This window comes from Sciurus vulgaris, assembly GCF_902686455.1.
Source record: "Sciurus vulgaris genome assembly, chromosome: 8".
NCBI lineage: Eukaryota > Metazoa > Chordata > Mammalia > Rodentia > Sciuridae > Sciurus > Sciurus vulgaris.
This window is the reverse complement of record NC_136468.1, coordinates 31,530,460-31,545,063: the sequence shown is the minus strand read 5'-3', so window position 1 is coordinate 31,545,063 and position 14,604 is coordinate 31,530,460. Positions and strand designations below refer to the sequence as shown.

Here is a 14,604-nt window from a genome sequence, read left to right as displayed (position 1 = left end):
AGGAAGAAAGAAAGGAAGAAAGAAAAGAGAAAGAAAGAAAAGAAGAATGAATCTGGCTTTATGTAAAATGGAAAGTGAGATTGGCATTGTATTTATACTCAAACAGGTATTTACTTAAAGTTAACCATTCATGAATAATGCTTCAAATAAACTAAACAGCTCATATTTGTCATTAGCATTTTAATTACCTAAATTTCTTATATTAAGGATGGTTGGCATTTGTTTATAGCAGCAGTTGGTTCTTTGCTCTTCTCAATAGTTCATAGTTTGCTCTTACCAGATGTTACACTTACTATCTGAATGAAAATAGATGTAGGTGATGTTATAGGTCATCCTTGTCATTGATTCCAAATATATTCATTCTTTCAAAACCCTCATCAAGACTAGCATCTTTTGGAAATAAAATCACCTTTGTTTTCAGCTTTGTGCTCATTATTTCCTCACTTAAGTTCTGTCATTTCTGCATTCTCATATAGTGTAGAGTTGCCTTCTTTTGTCATCAAATGTCACCTACCCTATGCAGTTTCATTTCTACATGATCATAGATTGCTGTCTTTTACTATCAGCTGAATAAACTCAGAAGGACATAGTCACTTAAACGTTGAAAGAAGACAGATTTGGACGTTATTCTCCACTCTTGTCCTGTCCAGAGTGGTAAGACTTTGGATTCAAGCAATAGTGGGGGAATTAGGTGATAGAGCATTGATGTTTCCTATATCAGCAAAGTACTGTTTGGTTCCAGCTGTACTTCAAATGCCATGTCTGCTTTCAGCATGTCTGGTATCTGCTTGCTTTTCTGAATCTGGTACAGGTAAAACTGAGATACATTTGGATATTTATATTGTTATTTCATATCTTGTGTTTTATTAAAACATGTAGAACCAGTGATTGCTTTTCTGGGCATATGTCTATTTTTTTTTTTTTTTCATCTGGTACTTACATAATGTTTTGCAAGAAGCTCAGAAGTCATCTTGTTATCCATGCAGCTAGTAGTATAAATTGTTTTCTTATCTTTTCAGAAAATGCTTCCAGACAGCACACTTTTATTTAGAGGACAGTACATCCCCTCGAGTTATATCTACACCTCCAACACCTATCTTTCCAATTTCAGGTAATGGCTTCAGGTGTGACCATGAGTAGGTGCTGAGTGAAAAGCACAGTGTTGGAAGATTTCCTTTTATTGAGGTGCTTTGCAAATGACTTTAATGTACATTTGTAATTATATGTGTTCCCCCAAAGTATTTACTACATCGTTTATAACCTGTTGTTGTTGTTGTTGTTGTTTTAAACATTCTTAACCATACAGATGATAGGACAAGATAATTTTTATTTATTCAGATGTGATATGTTAAAAACAAGCACTCATAGCAATAAGTTATTAGTTATTTCTATTCGTCAGTAAGAAAGGTCAGACTAAATCAATGCAGTAAATGTAGACAAGAGGAAATAACAAAAATAGGGTTGAAACCTAGTTCTTTTCTGATCATTTGTATGAGAAAAAACTTCTTAACTACATAGAAAAAAATTATAAAATGATGGTAATCATGGTGGAAAAAATCTGAACACAAACTATATATATGTATATATATATAATTGCTTGAGATACTTAAAAATTTCTCAATGTTGAACAGTTGAGTATTTGGGAAGACAGTATTTTCACCAGAGTTTACCTGGAAAATAGTATTCAAAATTTAGCCAGGTGCCTTTTGAGTAAAATGTCCACTAAACCCAGAGTTCACATGATAAGAAAGACCTCGGCTATTTATTTAACACTGTATAACATCTCAGAATGAAACGAGGTAATAAAAAACGAGTTGTGTAGCTGTATGTGACTATGAAAGTTGTACTGGAGGATATAGCATGGGATGGGGACAAGCTAATCACCAAATCAAGGATATAGAAGGAAAAATTTGCTGATGTGGTCAATTTATAGGAGTCACTTTTTAAACAACTTGACACTCCCTAAATTATTGTTAAAAGTCCAAGTTCTTCCTGATCTTATCTTTTGAAATCTCATGCCCAAAAAAATCAGAAATATTTTCTTAATGTTTTATATTCTTGTATATTTTATATTCATTATATAGAGTGTACATTATTTATATTCTTATGTTTTTGCTTTACAGCATAGGAATTGAAAAGGTTGCTGGTTTTTTTCTTTGATTAACTCAGAGTCTTCAACCACCACTGTTCTTTTTGTTTTTCTACTTCATACTAAAATACTATGTATTTATTTTAGAATGGCATAATTTTTCATTAACATTTCAGAATTCTAAGACTGACAGCTTTTAGTTATCAGTTATATTTCACTCCCTTCACTTCCAAACATATCTCTTCTATATATATATCCCATCAGCATGGGGTTTACAAATTAACACTAATATTATCCAAAGTCCAACATGGTTTATTAATAATAAGTAAAATGCAGCAATTTAAAATCAGGACCTTGTCAAGGAAATCCAAAATCCCCATTTTGAGTGTCAGAAGAGAAGTGGTCAAGAGAGTGTCCTCCTTTCACTTGCCCAGCTCGCAGGATTCACTCTTCCATCTCCTGAATATTCACTTTTCATGTCAAATCAGAGAGTGAAAAGATATGTAACTCTCACTTGCCTGCAGACCAATTAATAAAAGAAATTACAAAAATACCTGGCTGATGATAAAAATTAGTCTGCTTGTGAAAGGGGGGCTGTGTAGGAAATATCAGTGGATTTGAAGGACATTCACTGGAACTAATGATTTAGGTGTGACAAATTATTTCTGTTTTCTTGTCTAATTATAAAAGCTACTTCCAGGCAAAATCCTTCTGTAGGTGTGAAGGTGGAATTGCACCTTCATCTAGTGTTTCTTAAGCCTGCCTGGATAATTCAATTTTAGTATTCAGGTCCACTTATTATGAGAGAGAACAGATGGATTCTAATTTTTTTTAAATCAACAAATTCTTGGTAACTGAAGCTTAAAAATATTAGATGGCCTAAATGCTGAACATCTGTTGATGTAAATAACTGTTTCTCGTGAAATGTGTTTGATGTTTCCTTGTCAGAGAAATTGCTTGTGAAATTGCATAGGGTGAACTAGTAACATGTTTAATCTCAGAAAGTCTTTCCAGGTAAAGAGAAAAGAAAAAAAAAAGGAGAGTTAAAATAATTTAGCCCCTTCACAATTAATTAACAGATCCACTGACTTTGTTTATTTAGCATATTTTCAACTTACAATTCTTGAAATATTACAGATTGAAAGTTCCAAAGGTTTTTGACATTATCCTTAATTAATATTTTCTCATATAAGTATTTTTTTACAGAGGAAAAAAAGTCTTCAAATGTAAACATCTGACTATATAACTGTACTGTTTTATAAAACTGAAATTGCAGTACAGTAAAATTGGAAATATATAGATTATTTCTGCTTTTTTCCCCAGAATTTACATACAATCCCCAGTCTTGTTAAACAGAATTTCCCTAAAGAGATGGAGTACATTGATAAGAAGTGAAGCTTGGGTGGTATTCATATGTTAACATTGAAAACAAATTGTTTTCTCTTTAGACTGTGTATGGAAGATATTTCTGATCAAATTAAATTTCTAAAATATAGGTTATGATTGGTGAAAAATAAACATAAAACTGGTAATTGTTGCTTTAAATTTGAACACAGATTTATTTGTATTTATAAGAATAATTGAATTTTTAAGTTGTTTTAGAAGGATGTACATTAATGAGATACACATTCACTTCTGAGTTATCCTAACACCATTTCTTTTATTCATTTAGATGATGTTGGAGCAATTCCAATTAAGCACTTTCCAAAGCATGTTGCAGATTTACATGCAAGTAGTGGGTTTACTGAAGAATTTGAGGTATGATTTCAATATTTCTGTTTTGAGTAATATAGAAAATAGTGAATTTAAAAGGTTTAGCAGTAAGCTATTTCTTGACCTCAAGGCACTGAAACTATTTTCACTTCTAGGGGAAATATTAGTTCCATAATTACTTACATGTTTAGGAGCTGTTTTGTAGTTACCATATAATTTAGAAAATTGATTTTCCATATAAGAGTCAACTTGTACTAGTGGAAATATCAGAAAACATTGCTAATTCTTTCCCATTAAGTGCAGATCTTTAGTATTTTTTAAAAATCTGCATTAGTAACACTGATTCTAATTTTCTAAATTATATAAATTATACTAAACTACTAAACTTCGTGATTTTCAGCTAAACTTCATATAAATCCCTAATTGTATTACACCAATGCAAATGCAAAAGACTCTTATTATACAAAGTAAAATCACATCTCAAGAAAATACGCATTTCTCAAAAACATTTGAGCCTTATAAGCAGTGAAAACTCTTTCAGTGATTTTCTATTAAATATTCTTATATGGGAAGGGTAGAGAAATTTATTGCAAATTTATTATGACCTACTGAAATATCAGTTAAGTATATTTTCAAAATAGGGAGTCATTAGTACAAAGTTAACAATAACCACCACAAAACATGAAAGCAACCATTGGTGAGCATGCTGAATATATCATTGACTGTGTGCCTCCATGTTCACACTTCACTCGACTCTGGGAGTCATTATTTCTTTTCATGTTATGATGGAATCAAACTCCATAGAAGTTAAATAACAACCACTATGTAGAGAACTGGGATTTTAAACCCAGGGCTGCAGTTTTCCAATATGCTTGTCATCAGGCAAGCAGGCCTCAGCCTCCACAGAGCTATGCCCTCCAGGAAACACCCTCATGTATTGCCTTTTTGTCTTTCCCTGCCCCAGTGTGCTCTGTGGACCTCCCTTTTAGAAGGGCCTTGAGCTCTGATGCCATCACAGGATCTCCTCTCCTCTCATCTTCTCTCCTGGTTGCCTGTGTGACTTTCTCAGGAGTCACATCAGTTAAGACATAGTTAAATTAGAAAACTTTAAGAGATCAAGGAAGCCTGGCATGTGGCACAGGCCTATAATCCCAGCAAATCTGGAGACAGAGGCAGGAGGATTGCAAATTCAAGATCAGCTTTAGCAATTTAATGAGACCCAAAGCTACTCAGCAAGACCCTATCTCAAAATAAGACATAAAAAGGGTTGGGGATGAGGCTCAGTGGTGAAGTAACCTGGGTTCAATTCCCCCCACCCCCACGTCACCAAAAAAAAAAAAAAAAAAAAAAAAAAAAAAAGAAAAGGAGAAAAAGAAATAGAAATCTGAAATACTATGAAGAATTACATATTTAAAACATCAAATTGTTTTCTTACCTAAACCAAAGATTACTGGTGGTGCAGTGTTAACTCAGTTTGTTAACTAAGTTAACTGCATTGTTAAATGATAGAAACTATTGGGCTAACATGAAATAAAATTATTTTAACAGCAGTAAAAATATGTGAAAGATAAGCCTAATCTTCTAAATGTTTAAAAAAAATTCTAAGAATAGACAATTTATAATCTAAGTAGGTAACAGCATAAATTCAAAGGCAGATCAGTTTGCACAACTATAAAGTAATTTTAAATATTATTAAATGATCCATAATAATTAAATTGAGAAAATAACCTCGCATTTTTACTCAAAAAAAAAGTTCTTAATTTCATTGCTTTTAGCTCACAGTCCTATTTGACAGAACATTTTATTAACTAAATATTTAGTTTAATAACTAATGATGCTACAGCTTTTAAGTGGTTCATAAATTGTTTTTAATCATTCAGGATCACTTGCTGCAAAAGAGACTTTAAAAACTAATTTAGAGAGATACTGGGTTATTTGCTAATGAATCCAGTTCATTTTGGGTATATACTTTCTCAGAAATTACAGGCTTTCATTTTGTTATCAATACCAAATAATTATAAATTCTAAACTAATGTATTTAGATAAGAAACATCTCTGAAAAGCACTTAAATTCGTTTAATAAAAATTAGCAGAAATTATTTTTCTGTACTCAGCAAACTTTAAATATAAAAGAGATGCTAATCAAATATATATAAAATAATGCTATCTAAATTTTGTTTCAAAATGGCATAATATATATGATTAAAAAAAACTTTTAGGAGAATTTTAACGTTTTGACAACCCTATTATAAAACACCTAATAGAAAGTTATTTACTGTTTAAAACAACTCGAACCACCAAAAGAAAAAAAGTGTATCACAAACTCAGAGTTTCAAATAGAACTATGGTAGTAAGATAAAATTGTATTTTAATATTAGCAAATCTAGTCACTATGACAAAAACGGGTGGTGGGATATGTGGTGGTCTCATCTTCATTTTAAAAATTCATACTGTACCAGTGTTAAAAGTGTTATTTTTCCCTTCACATTATTTTAAGGTTTCAAATTGTTAGACATTCTGATTTGCATGCTACTGTTTGAAACATTCTGTTTTGTTAGTATGTGACAAATGTATTTATTGCATGATCATAGTTTTCCATTGTAAACCTAATATGAACACTTTTTTTTCTCATTTGTCGTGTGCTGTGGAATTTGATTTCTTTACTTTTTTGGCATTCATTCCCTCATTAGACACTGAAAGAGTTTTACCAGGTAAGGCATTATTTCACTGCATTTTCTTTTAGCCAAGAAGTAGTTGTAACATGTAAAAATATTTTTTTTTTTGGGATAGATTATTTTGTTTGTTTTGTCTCCCTTATTTTATTTTAAGGCATTTTGTTGGAAAGAATATGTGTTGAAATGGTTTACATGCGATTTTTTACAGGAAGTGCAGAGCTGTACTGCTGACTTAGGTATCACAGCAGACAGCTCCAACCACCCTGACAACAAACACAAGAACCGCTATATCAATATCGTTGCCTGTAAGTACATCCTTGGCTTGGCTGACCTCACCGTCAGTACTGCTGTGCTGTCAATGTGCCAAAGCCATCAGAAGGCTGATCAGTGTGACTGTATTGGGACCTTTGTTTTCAGGGCATAAGACTTGCATCTAATAATACATAGCCTTCTATGCCTTCAACTTCATTGCATCCTGCAATTAATGACATCTGCTTCTTTGAAACAGAACCCACTCAAATTTTAACATAGTCCTTTCTTCAGGTCCTGTGCACTGTGCTTCTCTTCTTGTGGTTTCTGCTGTTATTTATACCCCTGGTCCTATTTTCATTTGGATCTATTCACTTTTATGTGAACTTACTAACCAAATCACATTATCTTTAGGCTTCCTTTTAAATTTTTTTTCCCTCTTTCCTTAATTTATTTCCTCCTTTTCCTTCTGGGATCTTTTGACTCCTTCCTTGTACTTAGCTGTTCTTTCTCCTTGGCAGCAAATCTGTGACTTTTTCCATTAATGAAATTGTACTCATTTTTTTCCTATGAAATTACCATTTTATTCCATCTTCTTATAGCACTTCTTTTCTACATTTGTTCATTCTTATTTTGCTTTATACTTCTCTCTCCTTCTCTTGAATCTCATATTCATGATCCCTCCTCCCTAGCTTCAAAAAGCACTGAATTCCTAGCTGGGCTGTTTGAATTCTGTTTCCACTCAAGTTCTGGAAGCCCATAGGACTGCACCCTCCACTCTTGTTATTATGTTCTCTTAAATAGTGTGCATAGACACTACCTTCCTTTCCACAGATTTACATCAACTTTTATTTTTATAGAGGGCTCTCCTGTATGTTTGTTTTCCTCAACTGAAACAACTCTCCTGACTGCACATAAAACTTGGTTGCTTCTCAGTGTGAAATAGTTAGACTTCCCTCTACAAGCTAAATAGAAAATACCCACCAGATAACTAAAAGGGACAGAGATGAACATTTGTTGAACACCTATCGTTTGCTTGGCACTGTAAATACATTATTTCATTGAGTTCCTGAAACAACCTGGCAAGATAAGTAATAACAATTCTGTTTTAAAGAAAAAGAAAACAAACTAGAAATTCTAAAAATATTGGAACTGATACCAACATACAGCCTGTTGCCTCGATCCGTCTTTCTGTTGCTGGGCATCTCTTTTCACATAAGCTCTCTCTACCCATGTGAACTGTTACTGTCAGAGAAGTACTATACTTTCTGTCTTGATGTAACTTGTTATGGATTGGTCTGAATTTACTTCTTCCTCCTTAGAAATTACCAGGTTTCCCTCTGTAACACTTTTCCATTAAGTATCTCCTGCAGATGAGTATAGTTTCTCCACAGAGCTAACGTTCATTCCTGACTCTAAGTCAACGTATTTGGATTACCATAGTTACACTGTCTTTCACTTCAGGGTTTCCACCCCCTTTCAATGGACAGGACCGGACCCACTTCCTCTGCGCCTGGACTACTGTCCTTCTACCTCCTTTCATGGAAGTCCTCTTTGTGACTCTTTCCTTGAAAGAGTCATTTGTGGTCCCCCTTCACAGGCACTCCCAGGGATCCCTACTCTCCCCCAGCCTCCTGTTCAGATCGCCTCTGCTGCCACCCTCCCCCTGGCTTTCTGGAACTTCTATCACTCTTTTTTCTCCTGGAGTGACTCTCTGCTGTTCACAGCCCCTATATCACTTATCTAAGATGCCATCTTTAGGTTCCACCCTCTGTGAAAACTTATTATCATCCTGCAGCAACATGGTTTCTCTCTTCACATCTTGGTGGTGTGCCTCTCTCCCAACAGCTGTGTGTTGCCTTCGGGTGTGTCCTGGGCTTACCACATTAGACATTTCTTGAAAGCAGAGATTTCTATTTGTCTTTGTTATCTTTGTCATTGCAGTATCCCCCCTAAGTCTATTAAAATGAATTATTTTTGTGCTGATTTTATGTGAAATAAATTATGACACATATATAATAGAGCTTCATCCTGAAGAAGAGCCTGTACCTTAGTGAAATTATTCTCTTTTTGTTCTAGATGATCATAGTAGGGTTAAGCTTGCACAGCTTGCTGAAAAAGATGGAAAACTGACTGATTACATCAATGCCAACTATGTTGATGTAAGTATGTATGATTTGAAATGTTATGGAAATGAGACCTTAAATGTATTATACCATAATGCGATACATGTACCAGTGTGTAACACATGTTATTTGATATATAATAAAAATTACAAATCACTTATAAATAACTTCAAAAGATCCTATAGCAAAGGATTTCAGATTGATTAACACTATTATAACTAGTTTATCTCTTGGGGAAAGAAGGAAATTCAGACCAAGAATGTATATTCAAGGACTGTGTATACTCAGAAAGATTTATAACTCCTCACAGGTGAGGGTCAAGACTAGTGCTTACTTCGAATTTCCAATAACTCCTGGCACAATGCTATGCATATAGTAGATGGTCAAGAAATCCTAGCTGAAAAAATTTCCATGGCAGTACTGACTAAAAAGCAAACATGTGATTATCAAACCAGTTGTCAGCCTATATAAATTTGGGCACTCTTCAGTATACACAATTTCTTTGAACTAACTGGCACTGTTCAGGAACTGTAGACCATTCACTAAGTAGCTTCAGTACCTCATCTCTAAATCAGGGATGCTGCTTTCATTTTGCACAGATACAAGACTAGGTTAATGTTTGTTAAGTATTTTGTTCAACAGTCGGTGCTTAATCACAGATAGCTATTAATGATTAGCCCTACTCAGCTTTGCCAAGAAGAAGAAGGTCACAACTCAAGCTTTCTTAACTTTGTAGACAACTGAGCCCCATTTCCTGAAATACATCTCAAAGCAGCACACTTGCTGGAACTGGAGATTGAACCCAGTTCCTCCCTCATGCTAGGTAAGCACTCTACCACTAAGCTACATCCCCAGCCCTATTTTATTTTATTTTCATACAGGCTGTCACCAAATTGTCCAGCCTTGCCTCAACAGGCCCAGTGAAGAACCAGATTTTAGGCATAATTAATAAACTTGAACTAAATGCACTTGGAATAAAGATGCAGGGAATCAAGGCTGAGTCAAAGTAAAGAGAACTATTGGTTTTATAGAAATTATAGTTCAGAAAGAAATACTGTCCTTGCTAGCACTATCAACTTTTTCAGCTTTGTGAATTTATTTATTTTTTTATGATTTTCTGTTAGAGAAAAAGGATGCTGACCTCAAAGACATAAGTGTTCTACTGTTTAAAATAGCATGCAATCCATTAGTAAGAAATAACTAATTCTTTGTTTCTTCAGGGTTACAACAGACCAAAGGCTTACATAGCTGCCCAAGGGCCACTGAAATCTACAGCTGAAGACTTCTGGAGAATGATATGGGAGCATAATGTAGAAGTGATTGTCATGATAACAAACCTCGTGGAGAAAGGAAGAGTAAGTGGGTCATCTATAACATCATCCCCTAGAGAGCAATCAGAGGCATTTTCAATTTGTTTTAATAGAGCCAGCATTAGAAAGCAACAAAAGTTATGAAAGCTGAGGATTGCCTAGCAAGTATGATAATTAAAGGGAAACAGTATTACAGGCCAATAAGTTTCACTATGAATCAAGCTATATGCTTCTTTGTAATAATTTTTACTGGTGCATATTATGCATATACATATATGCCTAAAAGTGTATATATACATAAAATGTAATTGATTAAATCCCAGAATATACAAAGATTTTTCAAAACTTAATCAATAAAATAACAAAAAACAAATAAACTGAAAAGATATGTCTCAAAAGAAGAATTCCCAAGTGCCTATCTACTTCTTAAAGGCATTCTTCATACTGTGAGAAATAGTAACTGCAACCCACTTAAAAGCAACAAAGAATTAAGTCAATTTTAATTCACAGAACCTGAATTTGAGTGTTGGCTCTCTAATAACTCAATACATCTGGCCTCACTTTCCTCATCCGAAAGGGGGTTGAATGGACTAGATCTGAACCCTCTTTCCTTTCTGTGAGTCTGTCTGGTCACCTCTACAGCTAACTTGCAATCGTGTAGAAAGAAAAGACAACATTTAGATGAGTAACCGAGCCATTCCTTTCAGTGTCTCAAACCTCTACTTATTTCAGCAGTGACTTTTACATTGAACATTGGAAATGTACGAATGTTAATTAGCGTCTTCATTCTTCTCTCTTGCAGAGAAAATGTGACCAGTACTGGCCTACTGATGGTAGTGAGGAATATGGGAACTTTCTGGTTAATCAGAAGAATGTTCAAGTACTTGCTTATTACACTGTGAGGAATTTTACTCTAAGAAACACAAAGATAAAAAAGGTGAGTCAACACATGATGGCCAAACCCTTTCAAAAGATGAATGGATGGAGAAAATGTGGTGTGTATACGTATATACATATAATGAAATACTATTCAGCTTCAAAGGACAATGAAACCCTGCCATTTGTGACAACTTGGATGAAGTGACATAAGCCAGGCACAGAAAAACAAATAATCCATGATCTCACTTATATGTGGAGTCTGAGAAAGTCAAACTCAGATTAACAGAGAGAATAGGTTACCTACCAGGGGCTGGGAGTTAAGAGACCTGGGGAGAAGTTGGTCAAAGGTAAGAATTTCAGGTAGGAAGTGTGTTAGTCATCTTTTCATCACCGTGACCAAAATGCCTGACAAGAACACCTTAGGAGAGGAAAAGTTTATTTTGGATCATGGTTTCAGGAGTTCAGTCCATGGTCAGGAGACTCCATTACTCTGGGCCCAACGTGAGAAAGAACATCATGGCAGAAAGGCTTGGTGTAGGAACAGCTCCAATTATGGTAGCCAGAAAACAGAGAGAGGGGAAGGGGACCACAGTGAAGACAAACCCTTCCAGGGAATGCCCCTAGTGATCCACCTCCAGCCATGCCCTGCCTGCCTACAGTTATCAGCCAGTTAGTCCATTCAGAGTAGGATGGACTAAGTGGTTAATACAGGAACTTTCAGCAGATACCTTATATCCAAACCACAGCAAGAGGAATAAGTTCAAAAGATCTATTGAATAATATATTTACTATAGATAATGACAGTGTGTTATATAATTAAAAAATTTCTAAGAGAGTAGATTTAAAGTATTCTCACCAAAAAGCATATGAGGTTAGGCATATGTTAATTAACTTTGTAGGCATTTCACAATGTATACATAGTTCAAAATATGTTTACCTTGTACACCATAAATTAATACCATTTTAATTCATCAATTGCAAATAATTTTAAAAACAAAACAAATGATGGTTCTATCATCAATTATATAATACATTTCAATTCTTCTTGAATGAATGAGTAATATAACCAAAAAATGGTAAAAAAATATAGAGAGGGAGAGTTGAAGGCAGTCAGAGTTCTTATCACAGCTGTACCTCAATCCCAGTGGCTTCTTCCAGGTTATAAATGTCAGCTCTGGCTTTGAAGCCAGACTGGTTATGGTACCTGTGATTGCAGGGGATATGATGCATAAACCAAAATTCCTGACCTCTCTGGTCACTTGACAGGACAGCTCTGACAGAATCACAACATCCAGCTAAAAGGAGTGGAGATTAAAATCAGCAAAGAGAAAAACAGCCAGAAAAATAGCGTATTATTTGGGATTCCCAAGGATAACAGGTCCAATAGGATGGATGCATAGACATTTAGATCAGTAGATCACTGAGTTTTTTTAAGGATTGACTCAAATGCCTTGGAGGATTACCAATTCTGAAATCTGTAGGGAAGGTCGGTAGCTTGGAAATTCAAGTAGGAGTTGATGTTGTGATTGAAGATTAAAATTCATCAAGGCAGCAGGCTGAACATTCAGGCAGGGTTTCTGTGTTGCAGTCTTGGAAAGAATCCCTTATTTTTCAGGAAACGTGTCTTGGTTCTTTAGGCCTAGGTCTTTAGATATGTCCCACCCACATTATGGAGGGTTGATCTGCTGTACTCAAGTCTACAGATTGAAATGTTAATCACATCTTAAAGATACCTTCACAACAGCATCTGTTGCAACTAGTTTCTGACCCAACAGCTGGCTACCATAGCTAGCCAAATGGGCACACCCAGTCGATCATCACTGGGCAGTGTACTCTTTTTGCTTCATTATAGACACCAGGGTCAGGCTGTGAATCCTGAATTGATATTTAAGAATTGTACGCATGTGCATGCATTTCTGTGTGCCTCTTACTGTCGTTAGCTGTCTAAACTTTTCCAGGGCTCCCAGAAAGGAAGACCCAGTGGGCGCGTGGTCACACAATATCACTACACTCAGTGGCCTGACATGGGGGTACCAGAGTACTCACTGCCGGTGTTGACCTTCGTGAGAAAAGCGGCCCATGCCAAGCGCCATGCCGTGGGGCCTGTTGTGGTACACTGCAGGTAAGTCTCAGAGATGTGTTTCTGAATTCACAGAATAGCTTATGCCAACAAAGAGGAAATCGATGGGACAGAATTTTGCCAAAATGGGAATGATTTCATGAAATGAGAGGGATGAAATTATATGCCCATTTTCATAAGTATAAATCACTAGGAAGTGCTAATTCCATTGGAATTCCATTGATATTCCAATGGACTTGGAATTCCATTGCTGAGTATTTCAGAACACCATATTTTTTAAATTATTTTTTTTTATTGTAAACAAATGGGGTACAACTTGTTTCTCTGTTTGTACATGAAGTAGAGGCATACCATTTGTGCAATCATACATTTACATAGGGTAATGGTGTTTGATTTATTCTGTTATTTTTTCCTTCCCTCCACCCATCCCACCCCTCTTTTCTCTCTATACATTCCCTCCTTCCTCCATTCTTGTCTCCCTCCCACCCCCCATTATGGATCATTATCATCTGCTTATCACCATATATTTTTAAGATGTCTATTATTTGATTTGATTGTTGGATAGGAACTTATTAACTGTATGAAACAGGTGGAACATTTTTATTATTAAACATTTCTTATAACACCATGGGATAAAAAATGCTTAATATTCACCTCCTATTCCTAAAAGTGATTCTGTTTTAGAATTGTTATGCCAGGTTTACATTAGAGAAGCCAAAGCAAGCAGACTGTAAGGAACTCGGCAAAATAACTTGAATATATTATTCAACAGTTTGGGACCAAATTCCTTTCTCCTTTTCCTAAGTTCTTTCTAACATATCACATTGAATGTATTATCAATTTATCATTGTCCAAGAACTTCAGTATCCATGATTGGGTTGATAAATTGCAAGAATGATATTACAAAAGAGAGGAAAAAAAAAAAGGTAATGTTTTCATCTAATATTTCTCAGTTAAAATAACAATAATTAATATTCTCAGAATGCTGACTGTACTGAGCTTTATGTCCACAATAAATCAAGTTCATTTCTACATGCAGTATTTTGTCAAAGCAGTACCTATGTTTTTGCAGAAACAAGTGTTTCCTTTGGTGTATATCTTATCTGACACAGTCTAATTACCTATCTCAGGAGCTATTCTCAGACAAAGTTTGAGAGACTGATCTTGAGATTTTTTTTAATCTCTTCACCTGAGGATACTCTGAGGAAACCCAGAAAACACAGGAAAAATAGCTCTGAAGGTCAGGAATTGTTTCTTAGCAAATGGAGAAGGCCCAGGCTATTGTGCAAAGCAGGTGCTAATTTTCCACTCCAGCATTTCGTACGTGTTGGAACATTTGAAAAGAATCTCTGTCTGTGAATTCTGTTCCCCTGATAGAGGTTTTGAAGAAGTCTATGAATAATGGCCCTTTAGAAATGACTGAAGTTATGCTTTATCCTCACAATCTCACTGGAATGATATTTTCAGCCGAAAGCTCCATCAA

The 14,604-nt window shown here is 35.0% G+C and overlaps 1 protein-coding gene across 4 annotated transcripts in view; it reads left to right on the top strand.

Moving 5' to 3' along the window:
* PTPRZ1 (protein tyrosine phosphatase receptor type Z1) overlaps window positions 1-14,604 on the top strand; it is a 174,773-nt gene that overhangs the window by 141,526 nt on the left and 18,643 nt on the right. For 2 of the 4 annotated variants that reach the window (XM_079149827.1, XM_079149829.1), the window contains exons 14-21: window positions 1,020-1,111; window positions 3,762-3,847; window positions 6,493-6,513; window positions 6,686-6,782; window positions 8,806-8,888; window positions 10,073-10,207; window positions 10,965-11,099; window positions 13,000-13,163. In XM_079149827.1, the coding sequence (XP_079005953.1) occupies window positions 1,020-1,111; window positions 3,762-3,847; window positions 6,493-6,513; window positions 6,686-6,782; window positions 8,806-8,888; window positions 10,073-10,207; window positions 10,965-11,099; window positions 13,000-13,163 (813 nt within the window). The remainder of the gene's footprint in view (window positions 1-1,019; window positions 1,112-3,761; window positions 3,848-6,492; window positions 6,514-6,685; window positions 6,783-8,805; window positions 8,889-10,072; window positions 10,208-10,964; window positions 11,100-12,999; window positions 13,164-14,604) is intronic. The other 2 variants (XM_079149828.1, XM_079149830.1) reach the window with 1 other exon arrangement.